This window comes from Anticarsia gemmatalis, chromosome 22 (genome assembly GCF_050436995.1).
Source record: "Anticarsia gemmatalis isolate Benzon Research Colony breed Stoneville strain chromosome 22, ilAntGemm2 primary, whole genome shotgun sequence".
NCBI classification, from domain to species: domain Eukaryota; kingdom Metazoa; phylum Arthropoda; class Insecta; order Lepidoptera; family Erebidae; genus Anticarsia; species Anticarsia gemmatalis.
The window spans coordinates 3,943,539-3,961,186 of record NC_134766.1 but is presented as its reverse complement, the minus strand read 5'-3'; the positions used below and the strand labels follow the sequence as shown (position 1 = coordinate 3,961,186).

At 33.9% G+C, this 17,648-nt stretch overlaps 2 protein-coding genes and 1 pseudogene across 2 annotated transcripts in view; all 3 read left to right on the top strand.

Annotated features, from left to right (window-relative positions):
- The window catches only part of LOC142982807 (uncharacterized), a 29,158-nt gene extending 15,759 nt beyond the window's left edge, over positions 1–13,399 (top strand). The window contains exons 4-12 of the mRNA XM_076129491.1: positions 1,231–1,346; positions 1,640–1,762; positions 9,346–9,529; positions 9,971–10,091; positions 10,881–11,052; positions 11,457–11,590; positions 11,999–12,109; positions 12,666–12,803; positions 13,094–13,399. Of these exons, the coding sequence (XP_075985606.1) occupies positions 1,231–1,346; positions 1,640–1,762; positions 9,346–9,529; positions 9,971–10,091; positions 10,881–11,052; positions 11,457–11,590; positions 11,999–12,109; positions 12,666–12,803; positions 13,094–13,399 (1,405 nt within the window). The remainder of the gene's footprint in view (positions 1–1,230; positions 1,347–1,639; positions 1,763–9,345; positions 9,530–9,970; positions 10,092–10,880; positions 11,053–11,456; positions 11,591–11,998; positions 12,110–12,665; positions 12,804–13,093) is intronic.
- On the top strand, positions 5,950–7,281 carry LOC142982586 (retinol dehydrogenase 13 pseudogene; annotated as a pseudogene).
- Positions 13,400–13,888: 489 nt separating the features above from the next.
- On the top strand, positions 13,889–17,119 carry LOC142982626 (death-associated protein 1). Its single transcript, XM_076129231.1, has 2 exons — positions 13,889–14,084; positions 14,914–17,119. Exons 1-2 carry the CDS (start codon positions 14,033–14,035, stop codon positions 15,168–15,170), a joined length of 309 nt encoding a protein of 102 aa, XP_075985346.1. The 5' UTR covers positions 13,889–14,032; the 3' UTR covers positions 15,171–17,119.
- Positions 17,120–17,648: the final 529 nt, after the last annotated feature.

Genomic DNA, 17,648 nt, shown 5'->3' with positions numbered 1-17,648 from the left:
TATTGAAACAACTAGCTGACCCGCGCAACTTCCCTTGCGTCACATAAGAAAGAATGGGTCATAATTTTCCCCGTTTTTGTAACATTTTTTACTGGTACTCTGCTCCTATTGGTCATAGCGTGATGATATATAGCCTATAGCCTTCCTCGATAAATGGGCTATCTAAAACTGAAAGAATTTTTCAAATCGGACCAGTAGTTCCTGAGATTAGCGCGTTCAAACAAACAAACAAATTCTTCAGCTTTATAATATTAGTATAGATAATTAGTATAGATCATCTTTACCTATATATAAATTATTATTTCTCTCTTAAATTTTAATCAGTCATTTGGACTAGCTATTATAAAAACACTATCAATAATGTAGATATATTATTCAGCCTTAAGCATTTAGTAGAAACCCCAGTACTTCTGTATCTCTGGAACATAATAAATTTCTCTGTTCTTGTTAACTTTTTGCGGGGTTTTAATCTCCTCTTTTTCAGGCCATTTCCAGTTTTTAAGTGATTTTTGCATCGATTTCTGAAATAATAAAGATATTGAATTAGGAATATTATTACGTAAATGTGAAATAATTTAATAAAACATCCTCCTGGCCAAAGTATAACATCCAGGTTGTACCTTGGCCAGTGGCCAAGGTACAACTGATCGACAGTGACCGAGGTACAACACTCTCCAACTTCACTAAAACGGTGATTTTATATAGTTTAGAATTTAAGTATCTCGTAAGTTTTTTATTGTGTTGAGACTTGTAAAATCAAAGAACCGATAGCATATAACAGTTAAGTGACTATTAGAAAACTTTTAAAACTATTAGACTTCAAAATATATTAGAAATACTTACTTTTTCACACAAAAAAGTTTCAGCGTCGATAACACCAAACACCGGCTTAATGGCGGTATGCGACTAACTGCACATTGAATAGTCTGTAGTGACGTATCGAATACCGTAAACAGTAGAATTTAGTATCGCGCGAATATTTGAAAACGAGCCCAGTGGCCTAGGTACACATAGTGCCAAGGTACAACAGGTTCCCCTACACCTTATAATTGATAAATTGATTTATATGAAACCACTCATACTAATCAATATTGTAAAGAAATGCCGCATGACGTTGCAGGAAGAGCTGTCGACTGAGGCAGCTGATTTCTGCAGTCTCTCCCTTAACACTCCATTAAATAAGTCAATGATTATCCTGTCATGTTCTTTAAGTACTGCGTTTACTTTCAGCTGGGGCATCCGCACAGTGATCAATCTGCAGACGCCTGGAGAACACTCGAGCTGTGGACCTCCACTCACCAAGTCTGGCTTCACTTACGATCCTACCATCTTCATGGCAAACGATAGTACGTCATTTATAGCTAGTACTCACGTAAAGCTGAGAATAGTAGACTAAGTTACTTTAGAGGACAGCCTTTACAGGATGCAAGAGCATCAATTAAACAGTTATACGCAAAATCGAGAATTCAGACACGTTAACATGTTTTTATCAGTCTTAACCTTAAACGGGGTTTAAACCTTTCTTACCTAACATGCGTTTTCTTAAGCTATTTTCATAAACTTAATTAATTACTCAAAACGCAAAAGTCATGTTTGATGTACGATCTCCACGCCAATAATTTTAGTTCTTATTCTGTAGTATACTACTACAACTTCGCATGGCCGGACTACGGGGAAGCAAGTCTGAGTGGTCTTCTCAACATGGCCAAAGTGCTATCCTTTGCATTACAAGAAGGACGCGTTGCCATACACTGTCATGCAGGTTAGTAGACATACCATCATACTAATGTTATAAATGCAAAAGTTTGTGAGGATGTATGTATGACGTATGTAAGTTTGTTAAACTTTCAAGAAAAAACTACTGAACAGATATTAATGAAATTTAATACACAGGTAGTTTGTTACCCAGATTAACGCATAGGATACCTTTATCTAGTTTGTACCATATATCGAGGTTGTAGATCTCTGTTCCTCAGAGAGTACGTAAAGCTCTCAGTCTCGTACCTGACGTCTACATGGTCGCGTTGTTTTAGCAGTCCCACCGGGCTATGAGAGTCACGGAATAGAGAGTGTATTTATAGTGTAAATGTATTGTGCACATACTTGGACACTATAAAGTCCTGCACAGTTGGCTGATTTCAATGAAACTGGCGGCAGAAGCCAAATTTCGGCAGGATTCATAATCACTTCATCATAGAATATTGAAATACGTAAATTATTTTAGTTTTGACTCGTAGGCTGTACATAATACAATACATTTATTTCTAAAGTACCTATTTATAAAACCTACACACACTTTATCTTATAACTGGCAATTATTATGGAGTTTTTTCTATAATTAAATCACCACACCACAAAAAAAACAATGGTGCTTGAGCCAAATTTAAATTAAGTTAATATATTAAGCTGGTTCTTTAATAGTCTTCCTTGATTTTAAGCACCTACGAGTTGTCTAACCAGTTACAAGCATTGTTATAATTAAAAATAATAAAAAAACTTAGGCACTAAGTTTAATAACATGTATATTTTTGCTGTTGTGGTTTTTACAGTCTTGACTTTATCATCAATACCTTACGAAGTTAATTTTATAAAATACTAGCTGACCCGCGCAACTTCGCTTGCGTCCAATAAGAGAGAATGGGTGAAATTTTCCCCATTTTTGTAACATTTTTTTCTGGTACTCTGCTCCTTTTGGTCGTAGCGTGATGATATATAGCCTATGTCCTTTCTCGGGTATCAAAGTATCTCCATACCAAATTTCATGCAAAGTTCAGTAGTTTAGGCGTGATTGAGTAGCAGACAGACAGACAGTCAGATAGACAGACAGACAGACAGACAGAGTTACTTTCGCATTTATAATATTAGTATGGATAGTTTTTCTGCATTTTAAAAAAGAACATATTTCGTGTTAACATCGATAACTTTCCAATAAACATATTTTATGTCGTTTTATTTCAGGATATTATAACACACATATATGTATAAGTAGGTAATAATATCGGCCAGGACGACATTACATTTTATATAACACTAGCTGACCCGCGCAATTTCGCTTGCGTTACATTAGAGAGAATTGGTCATAATTTTTCCCGTTTTTGTAACATTTTTCGTTGCTACTCCGCTCCTAATGGCCGTAGCGTGATGTTATTTAGCCTATAGCCCTCCTCGATAAATGAGTCACTGAATGATACGATTTGAAAAATTCAGTGTTAGATAGGCTAACACTGAATTTTTCAAATCGAATCAGTAGTTCCTGAGATTAGCGCGTTCAAACAAACAAACAAACAAACTCTTCAGCTTTATAATATTAGTATAGATATACCAGTTAGTATTAACTCTAGGTATTTTATAAGATCTAAGGTAGTAGGGGTACTCGTATAAATTTTCGCATTTTCTATCGTCATTGCAATTTATTTAATGGCATTGATTACAGTAAATTACGACATATTGGTGATTTACCTATTTAAATCATTTATCTTTTATTGTTGTTGTTATTCAACATACAAAACAAGTAGGAAAATACTTTAAATACTGACGAAAGCTAGATTAACTGCAAGAAATTAGCCTTTATTCAAAAAAATACTAAGTAATCGAATTCAAAGATTTTTGATAAATAACAACAAAAGAGACTGTCGAGGCCAACCACGACGCAGATGGGACGGTAAGGGTATGGCATAAGACAAGCAGATTTTGAAAGAAAAGAGGAGAGGTCTTTGCCCAGCCGTAGGACAGATATGCAACTAACAACGAAAGGGCTAGCAAAAAATGCACAAATGCGAATCCGTGAATTAAGCTATACGCAATTGTGAACACGGCTAAGTGAGTACTACGTACATACATAAAATCGCGCCTTCTTTTCGTAGGAAAAGGTAGAAATCAGAAAGCAAAACGAATATTTCTTTACAAAATCACAAAATTAACATTAAATTAAGGAACTAAAACAAAAAAGCGAGTGTTATATTTCTCGTATCTTTGATAAATAGAACTAATCAAGCCGTTTTTCTGTCACACTATTATGTTAAAAGCTTTAAATGTAGCTAATGCGTCAAGGACAAGACCTTAAACATTAACGACTTAAAGATCATAAAACAAGTTTGTGAAAAAACTAAAACTGTAAATATTATGTAACAGCTAAACTCTGAGATATATATGTACTAATAGCTACGAGCGATTTCGTCCGCGAAATTATATTTTCCGGAGTAAAAAATACCCTATGTAATCCAGATTATTTTATCAGTGAACCTAATTTCATCAAAATTCGTGTCACTTTCGGGTAATCTATCCTATAGCTAATTTATTCATTTATTCATTTTGCGGGTTAATTATATAATGTACCTTTGAAACGGAAAAATTATCTTCAAATCCGTTGCATTATTCCGGGGATTACAGTCATTCAAATTCGGAATTTACTCATTGGACAATTCGGGAATGGTTTGAATCAAAATTTCATTGAATTTGATTTTCAATTTCTTTTATTGCTATATCTAGTATTAAATAAACTACTAACGTAATTAAAAATACTGTTTCTTCATCAGATAATTAAGTTTTTATTTTTATTGAAGTCTATATTTATGGCAGCGCTGTTTAATAATACCTATAACTTAAGCTTAACAAACACGACTTCTATGCTGTAAAGAGTTTACTAAAAAGTATTATTAAAGATGCAACACCGAAAAAGACATGAAATAGACAAAAACATAAGATAAATAGCTGTATTGTATTGTTTATGCGTTTCTATGACTCAACAAAGAATGACCAATAGGCATAACTAATATATGCGTAATTAATCAATGAATGGTAATTATGCATAAGACACGAGTGTCCTTATTAAACATGCTATAAACAACTAGCAGGTTTTTAGAATTAATCTGATATTGCAGGAGATTTATGTTAAACCGAGAGTAAAATATTTATAACTAGCTGACCCGCGCAACTTCGCTTGCGTCACATAAGAGAATCATAATTTTTCCCCGTTTTTGTAACATTTTTCACTGGTACTCTGCTCCTATTGGTCGTAGCGTGATGATATATAGCCTATAGCCTTCCTCGATAAATGGGCTATCTAACACTGAAAGAATTTTACAAATCGGACCAGTAGTTCCCGAGATTAGCGCGTTCAAACAAACAAACAAACAAACAAACTCTTCAGCTTTATAATATTTATAGATTATAGATATATTATACTATTATCCAACCACTTAGTAGGGAGCCGCGGCATGCACGAAAAGTCTTTTCTGAGATTTTCTGTTAAACATTTCTCAGAAATTGCCCGGAGTTGCCCTACAAATTTAATAATGGATACGAAAAAAGATGACAATCGTTTGTAAACTTTCGAGAACTATAAACAAGTTCTAAGTTCATTAGAAACTGAAAGTAATATGTGCTCATATTACTACAAAACGGGTCTTGTATGAAATAAAAATGTAGGGAAACGCCTTTTGTATCTCGGAGTGATTGTCATACAAATAGTTACTTTGGCAGACAAAGGTATTACTTCGTTTATGAGATAATAACTAAATGACAATTTTATGTAAAAACATTTTTTTTATAAACAAACTTAAAGTAACTGGTTTCATTAAGTGTTTACCTTCATACTTCAATTGCGAAACGTGAGTGTATTTCATACCTCTGTCTTGATATTATGCATCAAGCCTTAACAAAAAACCATCTTCTATAAGACTCAATCAATAAAAAAGGAAATATAAAATACTATGATCTCTCAAAATAAATTTAAATGCATCAATTAAATATAATTCGCTAATCGATATCAATAAAGCTATTATTAATCCATAAATAATGTAGCTCTCATAACTTCATAATTGTAGTCTACATAATAAGATAAAGGAATAAATAAGTTAATATATATTTTAAATACGAGTACAACACTATTGTAGTTAAGCGAAGGCAACCGGGCTACAATAATATAAGTACATAGACTTGTCAATGTTCCACACAAATGCGTCTTAACGTGTACTCAAACATCGGCCGCTCAGTCGCTCTGTCCATTCCAACTTGTAAACATGATTCTCTCGTTGATATACTTTATATTCGTCACTATTGCTACATTAATTATTACGTTTCTCATATTAACGTTCACTATATCCGTGTATCTAAAATTATGGTTAGAACCTATCAAAGCAGTGTGCAAATCTAAAGCAAGGTTGGACGGTAAAACTGTTTTAATAACTGGAGGAAACCAAGGAATCGGGCTCGAAACTGCAAGGAACCTCGCGTCAAGAGGAGCGAGGGTCATCATCGCTTGTCGTGATGGAAAACGAGCAGCTGAAGCCATCGCAGACATCACGAAAACAACAGGCAACAAAAACGTGGAATATAAATACTTAGATCTGGCCAAGTTTGCCAGTGTTCGAGAATTTGCTGAAGATTTCAATAAATCCTACGACGGTTTAGACATACTCATCTGTAACGCAGGCTGTGGAGGTCTTAAACACAAAGCCAGTGAAGATGGCATTGATTTAGTGATGCAAATCAATTACTTGGGACATTTCCTGCTCACGAATTTACTGTTAGACAAGATTAAAGCTTCTCCGGCCGCTAGAATTGTCATAGTGTCATCGGTGCTTCATCTCTTTGGTCGCCTGACTCCTGATCAGCTGAATGGAATGCACACCAAGAACCATCTTCAAAAATACAACAACAGCAAGTTGTGTGACGTGCTATGGACCAAAGCATTGGCGAAGAGGTTGCCTAGCAACGTAACAGTGAATTCTCTTCATCCAGGGATTGTCAAAACTGATATTTTTAAGAGAGTCCAAAGTCCATTCCGCCAGTGGTTAAATTTCATGTTAGATGTGTTATTCAAAAGTGCCAAAGAGAATTCTCAAACGACTGTCTACTTGGCTGTGTCGGAAGAAGTGTCCGGAGTCAGTGGAAAATACTTTATGGAGTGTAAACCAGCTAAATATAATTCTTTGGCAAACAATGATGAGTTAGTCGAAAAGATTTGGAACAAAAGTATCGCGTTGTCAAGTTAATGAATTCAGTTTGAACTTTTGACACTGAATTTACTATTGTTTTTGAGTGAAACTGTCTAAAGGTCTGTTTAAATTTGACGGAAAATGCGTCGCGTAACGTTAGAACGAAGAAATTGAATATAACACGTTTTAGTTTACACATTTAACCGATGATACGTTGATGCGAAGACCATACTAAATAATCTACGTTTGACGCATCTTCCATCAGATTTGAACCTACCTAAGTGAGGTGACTTCTTTTTTATTGCATGTGAACTAGAAGCATATTAAATAGTTTTTTAATGAATATTCAAAGGTGTTTTTTATCTGTGTCCCGTTAGCTCACCTTTAACCGTTTGTTTTATACAAAGGTATTTAAATGTTAGGTTCAGTTAGATAGTTAGGGCGAGGGTCAGTGTACATTTAGATTATGACAAGCGCGTGCGCGGACAATAACATTCCTCGAGATACATATAGAATAATGTTTACCGTGTAATATAAATATGTTTAATTTCATTTCACTTGAAATAATGTCTAATATTGTCTACAATTTGAAAAGTACTCCATTGAAAAGTTACATTTAGAGTTACGTTTTTCAGAGGCCGCAATATTTTTTTTAAATATGTAGGACTAAGGACAGTTACTGAATATCAGTCTGTTAGACAGTTGTTTAATATGTCAATAGGACAGCCCGGATCCCTTTATCAAAGATGGCGGACAGAGGACAAAGGGAGCGACCCCAAAAACTCGAACTTAAGCTTTTACTGACCCACCTTTCATGATATACTGAAAAAATTACATTGCATCCAGTGAAAAACGCAAGCTAAAGCCTAAAAATGTTACATTTCAATGGACTAAATGAAGAATATCTTCCGTTGTTCTTCGCCATTATGTGTTGACTCAAAGTTACAATAATAAAATATATCATTAGATTGAAAAGTGTAGAATTTTCCAGTTAATGAATTCAACTTTAAGATAATTCATCTCAGTTTTGTTCACTTTTATTATTTTCTTTATTACGTCCATACACAATATTATCTGTTATTAAAAAAATATAATCAAAAATTACATAAACCTACTTAATTAACGTAAATAGATACGGTTTATACAAACTAATGATTATATTTTGTCGGTCAATATCGCTTCAATATCGACCTTGCTGTTGATCATCATTCGGGTCAAGTGTAACTAGTTCACATCATCAGTACATTATACCTATTATACTCAATTAACTATATCGAAAACGATCAGTTTTTAAATATTTCAATAATTATATTCAGTAGTATTGTAGTAGGTATGTACCTAAGCTATTTTCGTAAAATTTGTTACGTTAATTCTCCCATGAAATTTAAAAGTATTGCAAATTAATCATTCTGGAATAGGTAATTTCGTTGTGAAAATTTCGTATCAATCGGGGACAAGTCGTAGTTATATAGATGAAGTTATACTAGTAGACTAGCGCGACTCCGCTTGCTTATAAAATAGCAAATATAAAACTTAACTTTCGTCCTTCAGTTCTTCTGCTGGGCAGGGATCTCAAGTCACATCGAAAAATATATTAGTAATAATCACAAAAAAATATTATCCTATCCTATTATCCAACCCTCACTACTCTCTTTTTTAGGACCTAAACTATTTCAATATACAATCTAATGTCACAAAAATCTTTCTCTCTACTCAAGGCAATCGTTTTAAACAAAATGTCGAATGCAAAGTCAACCACATTACCAGCCTCCTTTTAAGGTAAACACATATTTATTCAGAGAATAAATAAAGTGCTACAGTTTTTACAAGGATTACCTACAACATAATATGCGACATAACCTTCTGAGATGACGTGAGGAGAATTTTACATACCATCATTGGATGACTGCTGCGGAGGACTGCGTCTGCGGTTTAAGCTGTTTACCTCGAATCTAGAAGATATAGGTTAAACTACCGGCATCGCAAACTATTAAATAGTTTAAAAGAAAATCTAAGTTCATGCGATTTTGCCTTCAGACGAGTGTGATACATGGAAAATATTTGCGTAAATTAATTCAGATATGATGGTTATCATTTAAGGTATTCAAAAAATACAGCACTACGATCCTACGAACAAATTATATATTAGGTCGGGGAAAAAGTCTTTTCGCATTATAGTATTATGAACTTGTAATAAAATATCTTTGGCTTCAAGAATCACAAATGAGTACACGGTTCATTAGGTTTCTTTCAGTGGGCTCGTGAGGTACCCAAATAACGACCTTTATGTGTAGAGAAAAGATATTATTACAAGTTCATACATACGTACTACATATAATGCGAAGACTTTTTCCCTGACTTAATAGATTATATTGGTGGGTATTCTGAACAGTGTCTCTATTTCCAGGTCTTGGTCGTACAGGTGTGCTAATAGCCTGCTACCTGGTGTACTCTTTGAGGGTGAGGGCCAACGACGCCATACGCCTCGTGAGGAAGAAGAGGCCCAAGTCTGTGCAGACCTCTGGACAAATCCTTTGTGTTCAGCAATTTGAACACTATTTACTCCCGCAGACAGTTGTTTTTAGTTCCAAGTAAGTTATTTATGACTTGCCTTGGAGATAAAAAGATTGTATATTATGCTTTACTGCGCTTCGTGTGAATGAATATAGCAACAAATTACATCATAAGTAGCAGTATCATAAAGTGAGGAGCAGCTCTTCCTTGCGCGACACCTATTTTGCCGTTAGTTATACCTCTCATTTTCATCAGCATTCAAATTTAATAATTTCGGGGCCTAATTAATAGTACAGGTATTATTATAAAAAGGGGCCACTTGCATAATTTACTGAATGCTTATTGAAATAAATAAATATTTTTTATTTAAGTATCTTAAAATGACATAACATAAATAATTATTTATGCATTTAGGTGAATCTCATCTAAAACCATTATGCCGACATTCGGCGGTTCAAAGTCTAAACCATTAATATAATTAATAAACATATATTTTATACAACTATGTTATGTTGTAGAGAAACCCTGAACCTGACGAAGGACAAGAAGACTTCGGAGTTCACGATCAAACAGTGTCTGTATCGACAACGTGCCACCTTACACGGACTTGAAGAACGAGCCTTCAGACAGTTGCCCAAGGTAACACATACACAAAATTGTAGATCATTTAAACCATTTAAAAAAACATGTACTTACTTTTGTTACACATATGTCTTAAGTCTACGCGACAGCCGCGACAAGTTTTCTAGCCCGAATCCTATATTGGATCAAAAAGTTATTCTTGAGTTTTTCTGTCAAAAAATTCGTAATTTAAGAGTTAAGAAGGTAGGCTCGGTGATCTAAGTGTGAGCAGGTACCTATATAATATACAGAAATCACTGTTGCCGTGAAACATCGCTATGTGTTTTCTAGAGCATTCTCTCCCGGCTTTGCCTTAAATAAAGCAACTTGATTGTCATAAATAGCATCTGCTAAAATATTAAAATAAATGACAAACAATGACTTCAGATTTTATGACGCGCTTTCACAAGAATGAATGAAAATAATAAAATTGACAGTAAGATAATAAGGTATGAAATAAAAAGGGTAGAACTGTCATTGTTCATTATTTATTTTGTTACAGTATTTATTATCCTTTGTTTACTTATAAAATTAAATTTAAAGTTATCGTAATTCTTTTCACAATAAGATTTTCTAGAAGCTTTCCATACACCATACCAATGTGTGTAATAAAAACAAATATTACTTATTCTAACGGTAAAAGAAAGCATCGTGATGAAAATATGCCTAAAAGATCTTAAACACAGTCCTTAAAAGAATGTGAATTCTTCAGCTTGCATTGAGTCAGCGGATTCAAGGCCTATCCCCTTCCTCGATTCGGAAGCTCCTTGCCTAACAGTAGGACAGTAACGGGTTCTTATTTTTCAGATAGTATACTGCCTCTGTGAACGTCTGCTGAAACTATGTGGTTGTCATCAAAGCGTTGGCGTGGACTTCCGCATAAAGAACAAGCCGTTCTACAAGAGCTTCATGGTCTACCGGCTGAGGAAGGCCAAGCCTCCTGACCCGACTACTCCTGATGAAGTGGCTACAGAACTTGGTATGTGGCACCGAATTCTCTTAACTTAGAATGGTCGCGTAATTTCCTACCCGCAGTACTATCGAGTGTCGAGCTTCTGACCTATAATTGGGTGCTTAACTACTACTCAAATTAACTTCTTCTTGTCGTATGGTTAGTGGTCAACCTAGTGTCAAAGTTGTTCAAGCCGCCCCGAAGGCCTTTGACGTGGCTTAACGCCTGTTATCTTAATTGATAACAACCGGGACCGCCTTTTTACGTGCCCTCCGAAGCACGGAGACGCCCTGTTCAAATACCACTTATTTTCATTTCAATTCACTTATTAATTCAAACTTACCTATAGGCTCTAATGAAGACAGACAACATTATCTATTAAGTAATACTTACCTACTTACTAAGTTGCTATTAATTCACAATATTTCTAGAAACCGTGACGACCCTTCCGATGGTGGAGTGGCGGGATCCAGTGGAAGAAGACATCGAGAGGAACCTGGAGTCGGTGACGAGGATCACGGGCACCTCCAGCAATGGCAGCATACCAGCCGTGCAGATACATGAGGTACCACTAGCAGACCTTGAGAACTAGGGCTAAAGACTGAAGCCAATTCTTTTCGATCAAAAATCATTATTTCTAGAGAGCAGACCACTGTTAGCTATTGTTCTTTCGTGGAGGTAAGTAGGTATTACTGTTGTATATACCAACCCATAGACAGGGTTGCTCAGTGGCCGGATTTCCGGGATCTTCCCGGAATTTTGCGCGTTTTCCCGTGTCAAGTTTAGTAACGATAGTATTTCTTGATCAACCTATAGTTCTAGTTAATTCCTACTTAGTGTAGAGACCAAAATTCTGATTACGTTCGTGGCCCCAGCAATGTCTAGAAAATTATCAGCCCGGATTTGGTATCCTACTCTAGGTAGTACAAAAACTTTCTCGTTTTCTTAATTTAAATGCTTATATCATTGGCAGGCGTTCACAGCAGACCACAACAGTCTTCCAGCTGACAGGATGAAGTACCTCAAGGAACTGCGCAATGATATCAACCAGCAGAGAGACGCCTTCAACAAAATTAACAAAGAGGTAGCTATAACAATTCCGCACCCAATAGTTGAAAAGATGCATCTACCAAGAAGTAGAAACAGAAAAATATATATTTTAACTTCCAAATACATAAGTGTTAAAACGTATACAAAAGCGCTTTATTTCAATAGGTTAACATGTAACGGAGTGACAAAGAAAAATATAAAAAATATAGGCAGATGCGGCATTTTTTGCTGCGGGGCAGAATAAGTGTCAGAATGTTCTAGAACGAGACCATCCGACTTATATTTTCGTTAACAATATTTTGCGCGAGATCATTTACTATGTATTGTTAAAAAGTTTCCCAAGTACATTAATCAGTAATTAAGTTGGAACTGGTAGTGAACAAGTTAATATTTACATTCGTATCCGTGCTCACAGTTAATTAGGTATATTTCTTGACAGTCATTTTCGCATTCGATGAATATATTTGAACATAATGCAAAAAAACTAAAAGCAGAAATTTAGTTGCATAAATAAAACAAATAATACATTAACTCTGAGAATGTCAAAATCCGGTTAGGTTTTTTTTTAATTCCATTCTTGTTTTTCCCAGGAAGACCCCGTGATTCTCACTGGTCTACTGTTCGAGTGGCTAGAAGGTTTGAAGCAGCCAGTCCTGGACAGGGAAGACCTCTCCGTCATAGTGGGCAGAGCATACAACGTTGAATCCTGCATACTCGCTTTGAATTTGGTAAATACATCACTATCCTACATTAAAATTTGAGAACCGCAAGATACATATAAAATAGTTAGATTACAATAGTTTAGATATTTCTTTAAATAATATAATTAAATGTAATGGACAAGGAATCTGAACGAGTATTGAAATTATTAAAACCCTGTGTAACTAATCAATCCAGCAATATCAAGCCCGTTGGCTCGTGTGAAACCGGCACCAAGAAGCATCTTTCTAAACAAACATAAATTAATACAGTAAAATACTCTTATTTTTAACGTATATGTCTCATATTTCTTTCCCAGGAGGACATAATGCTGATCGAGTATCTCCTCCGCTTTGTGACCCGCCTGCGACCTCTAGCGGCCAACAAAAAAGTTGACATTTTAAAACGTCTTCTTGCATCTTTGACACATCAAACTGTCATGGTCAGTGGCAGATGTCTTCCCACCCGCAAGGACTTCCAGAGGCTTAGGGATGGGACATGCAGTCAAGTTATCAATTTCATGTTACGAATGATAGTCGAGTTACAAAAAGATATGATGAAGCCTGGAAAAGATGATGCAGATGTTGTTGTACCGAGACGTTTAAGAATAAAAGCTTGGAAATAAATGTGTTTCATTTGTTTGTTTTATTCCTTTTTATTGGTAAACTGCTAATTCATTTTAATCTGAGATTGCTTACTTTGATTAATTGACTATTGTCAAGTTTGGCTAGCTTTTATTATTTGTAATATTATTAGCAAATAAAAAAAAATACTCGACAAAAAAAGACAAATACTTACGAAGCACCTTACATTAGAGATTATTAACGAAATCAATTCAAAACAGTCACACAAAAACAATCTTAGACGATATTGAAAACGATTTTTAGTAGAAATTAAATTGAGATGAGATCCTCATGTATCCCAATTGCGAATCGTGGCTGCTTGATGATTCGAATAATTAAAGTATGTACCTAAATAAGTAAGTTAGTACTTTAATGAATAGTATTCAAATTAATTCTTACTAAAATTACATATGTACTAAATGTGAATTAAAATATTATTATATACTTAACTCGACTAAGTATTAACTTAGTACTACTGGAACATCACTAAAATTTTGACATAATCGTGCGTGGTGAGCCCGTGCCGTGTCATCGAATCGTAATTACACGTCTTACGAAGAACAATTTACCTTTAATCTGTAAAGTGCAACGTTGGCAGTTTTGATTATTAAATTTATAAAAATCATACAATAACCATGTCGTCCACCGAAGAAACCTCTCAACTCAAAGCTGGACATCCTCCGGCAGGTAAAAACTAAGTTTCCTAGTCTTTGTTTATGTACCAATAGAGCGTTTAAAAAAAGTTTTTTATTTTTTATTTACCGATGATTTACAACCATATGGCGGCAAAAGTTCTAGATTGTCTATTTTTTTATTATTTTAGCTGAATCCTTCCGCAAATATGTGAAAGAACTGTAAAATGTAATTACATTTGCTTATTGTTTTATGTTGCACGGCAATGCAATCAAGTTATCCGAGACCTTGAGTTTGATAATGACGTCAGTATTAAGTGGAGTGTGTTTTATGTTACAAAATGAAATGTTGTCAAACAAAGAAATAGCTTTCAAGGTCAATAGGCGGTCACTAAATTGATTATACATTACCTACCTTCATGTTTAAAAAAAAACTAGTTTTTTTTATTAATATTTAGCGAAAACAAATACATAAAATTGTAAATTCGCATTTTTGCAACATGGAAATGTACAATGAAAACAAACCTATAAGAATCTGTTTACCTGTTGGTTATTCTTATTATTACTTGATTTCATTTAAGTGAAACAAATCTAAATCGAATTTAAACCATTGTAATATACCTATGTGTACAAGTTATGACATTTTATATACAAGTTACATATGACGATTATATATTTGCTTTATTCTTAAATTATGTGCTTAAATAATGATAATCATAGTTATTGTTTTCCAATAAACTAAGCTTGAGTTATATTACTGCATTCATAAGTCTTAATAAATAGGTACTATGGCTAACAGCAATATGCTAATATGCTTCCCATAACTTTACCACTAAAGTAATAATTGAAAATATGAAGGTAACATAACATTCCTCCTTCCACAGTGAAAGCTGGTGGCATGAGGATCACTCAGCACAAAGCACCACACGCAAAAGACACCAGCAAAGAACCTGCAAATGAGGACCTGACAGGTCTGTCAGGGCCTTCTCCAGTGCCTTCTAACCCTGTATCTATTTCCGGAGCACCAAACAGAGGGAATGCGGACTTTACTCCGGAGGCCGCTCAGGTGGCTCACAGCCCTAAGCCTCCTGCACATATCAACATTGCGCCCAAACCCCACATCCAACAGCCCAGGAAGTAGACTGTATACCAACGGTTGATAAGAACACAGGAAATGTCATTGGAATATTACCAGAATGTTGCTATTGTAGCAAATTTTAAAGCATTTTACTCGTGACATGACAAGCATGGTGATAGATAAAGAATTACTGTAAATGTTTCAAATTGAGCCTGTTTTACCATTTACTTTTACGAGATAGACCTAAGGTCGAAATGACAGAAAATGCGTGAAAACATTACTGTCCATAACTTAAAATGAACTAATACTTATCTGGATGGTAAAACAAGGCAACCATAATATTTAATTGTTGTTCCGCTAGTAATGATGGTCATATAAACGGTATTGTAATCAGAATTTTACAAAGAAATCTTAAGTAGCGGTTTAAAATTTACAAACTGTATCAAGTAAGGTACAAGTTAGCTATTATAATGATAAAATTTACTTTTACTAATGGAAGATATCCTCAGTTTATCTACCTTGATAACTTGCATATCACATAAATATGTTTACATTAGGTGTTTCACAAACATTTATTTTGATGATTCCATACATTTATAATGATAGTGTATCTATATTTAGATAATAAATGTGACCTACTTCGACTTTTGGTTTAAAATTACTCAACTATAGCAACAATTGTACCTCATTGGGGTCAAAAAATACATACATATAAGATAATTCATATAATACAATGTAATGCAAGTTTGTTTATCTATGTCTGTTAGATTAAAAAGTTTATGCAATGTTAATACATCTGTTCAAATAAGTTTTTCAAATAACTATGCTATTGTTACTGATTAGAATACATTCAAAACATACCTCTATATCTAATGTAAACAAATTCAAACTTGTTCTGAAACCTGATTTTAAAACATTTACATGAAACCTTCATTTACATTTTTTTTTAATGTTGCTATAATTTGGCAACATTCTTGTAACATTTCCTGTTTTTATTAACAGCTTCGGATAGCCTCTGTGAAAAAAAAACATTCTAGAAAAAAAATGATCATGATTATCTATTGAAAAGAAATGGCTGATTTTTTAGAACTTTTGAGTTCTGAAACAATCTATATAAATAATTTGTTTGACGCACTTGCGGTGTTTGTCCTTCATTTGAAGACTGTTGTATTGTGTGTTATTGTACTTAGAAGAAAATAAACACTGATCAGACTAAAATATCTAGATAGGAAATCAAATTTCAACTCTATCTCCTTTTATAAAACCAGTGTGAATTTAAGACTGGCTGATTACTTGTTAAATCAATGTAGATACAATAATTATTTTAGTCTGATCATAGATTATTTAAATTAGATAACATTTGTATGAAGTGAAGTTGAAATAATATAGTATGTAGGTTATAATAATACATAGTTATGCAGTGTTATATCAATAATTAAATATATAATAACATTTATTGTCCACATAACTTATCGCTGCACAAATTCTGTTTCCCAAACATTTATTTTTATTTTCACTTCAATTTATTTCAACATTCTATTAAGGGCATTTAAAACCTGTGTATATTGGACCTCTATCATTCCAAAAAATGTAAAAACTTTCAAAATTTCCAGTTTCTGGTCCAGATTAAAAATACAGGGAACTAAAATTATTATTTAACGAATTTATTTAAAAAAGGACGAAATTATTATTGGTTGGTGTTTTAAACTTTATTTATTTTCTTTTAAAATTTTATTGAAGCCTATCTGTATGGAACAATATTGAGTGGTTCTTTTCATATTGTTACAGTCAAATTACCAACAATTTGGTGCTAAGCCAGTAAAGTTTAATTAAACAAAACCTAAAGCATTTTATTCACATTCCTAAATCTTAAGTTTATAATTATTTTACGCAAAAAAGATAATTATAGTTTTTCTATTTCTTTTTCGGTCTAAATGTTACGCATTGGGACCATGTGTGTTAAGTAATGTTTCTTTTTATTAGTTTTAAAAATAAATTTTAATAAAAATCAACTTGTGTTTTATTCATAAATTATGTGATCCCTAATGTACCTACCAGTCATTGTGTCATTAGATGCCAACATACATAAAATCACGCCTTATTTCTATAGGTAGGTAGAGGCCAACGATCACCACTTGAAAGTAGGTACTCTGTGGTCACTTAGTACAACTCTTACAAATTACAAACTTCCCTTTTATATAATTATATTTATAATCTATAAAAAAACAATTATATTGAGTCCTTTTCATATACCTACCTTTATATCACAAGAGTTTTTGTAAACAGATGTCAGAGCTGCCCTTTCCTTGCCATGTGGGATTATCTGATATGGAAGTCAAAAAGTATCTTTATGTGTCACAAATATTTGTTCTCGAAAGCCCAGGGAATCGAACCCATGGCCATGCCATGACACCCAGCAGCTTTGTTAGCTGCTGGGTGTCATGGTATGGCATGGCTACCAGTATTTTAATGAAAGAATAATACAATGTATTACACGTTTACAGAGAAGTTTATTTTGATCCTTATTTTTTAGTTAAAGTG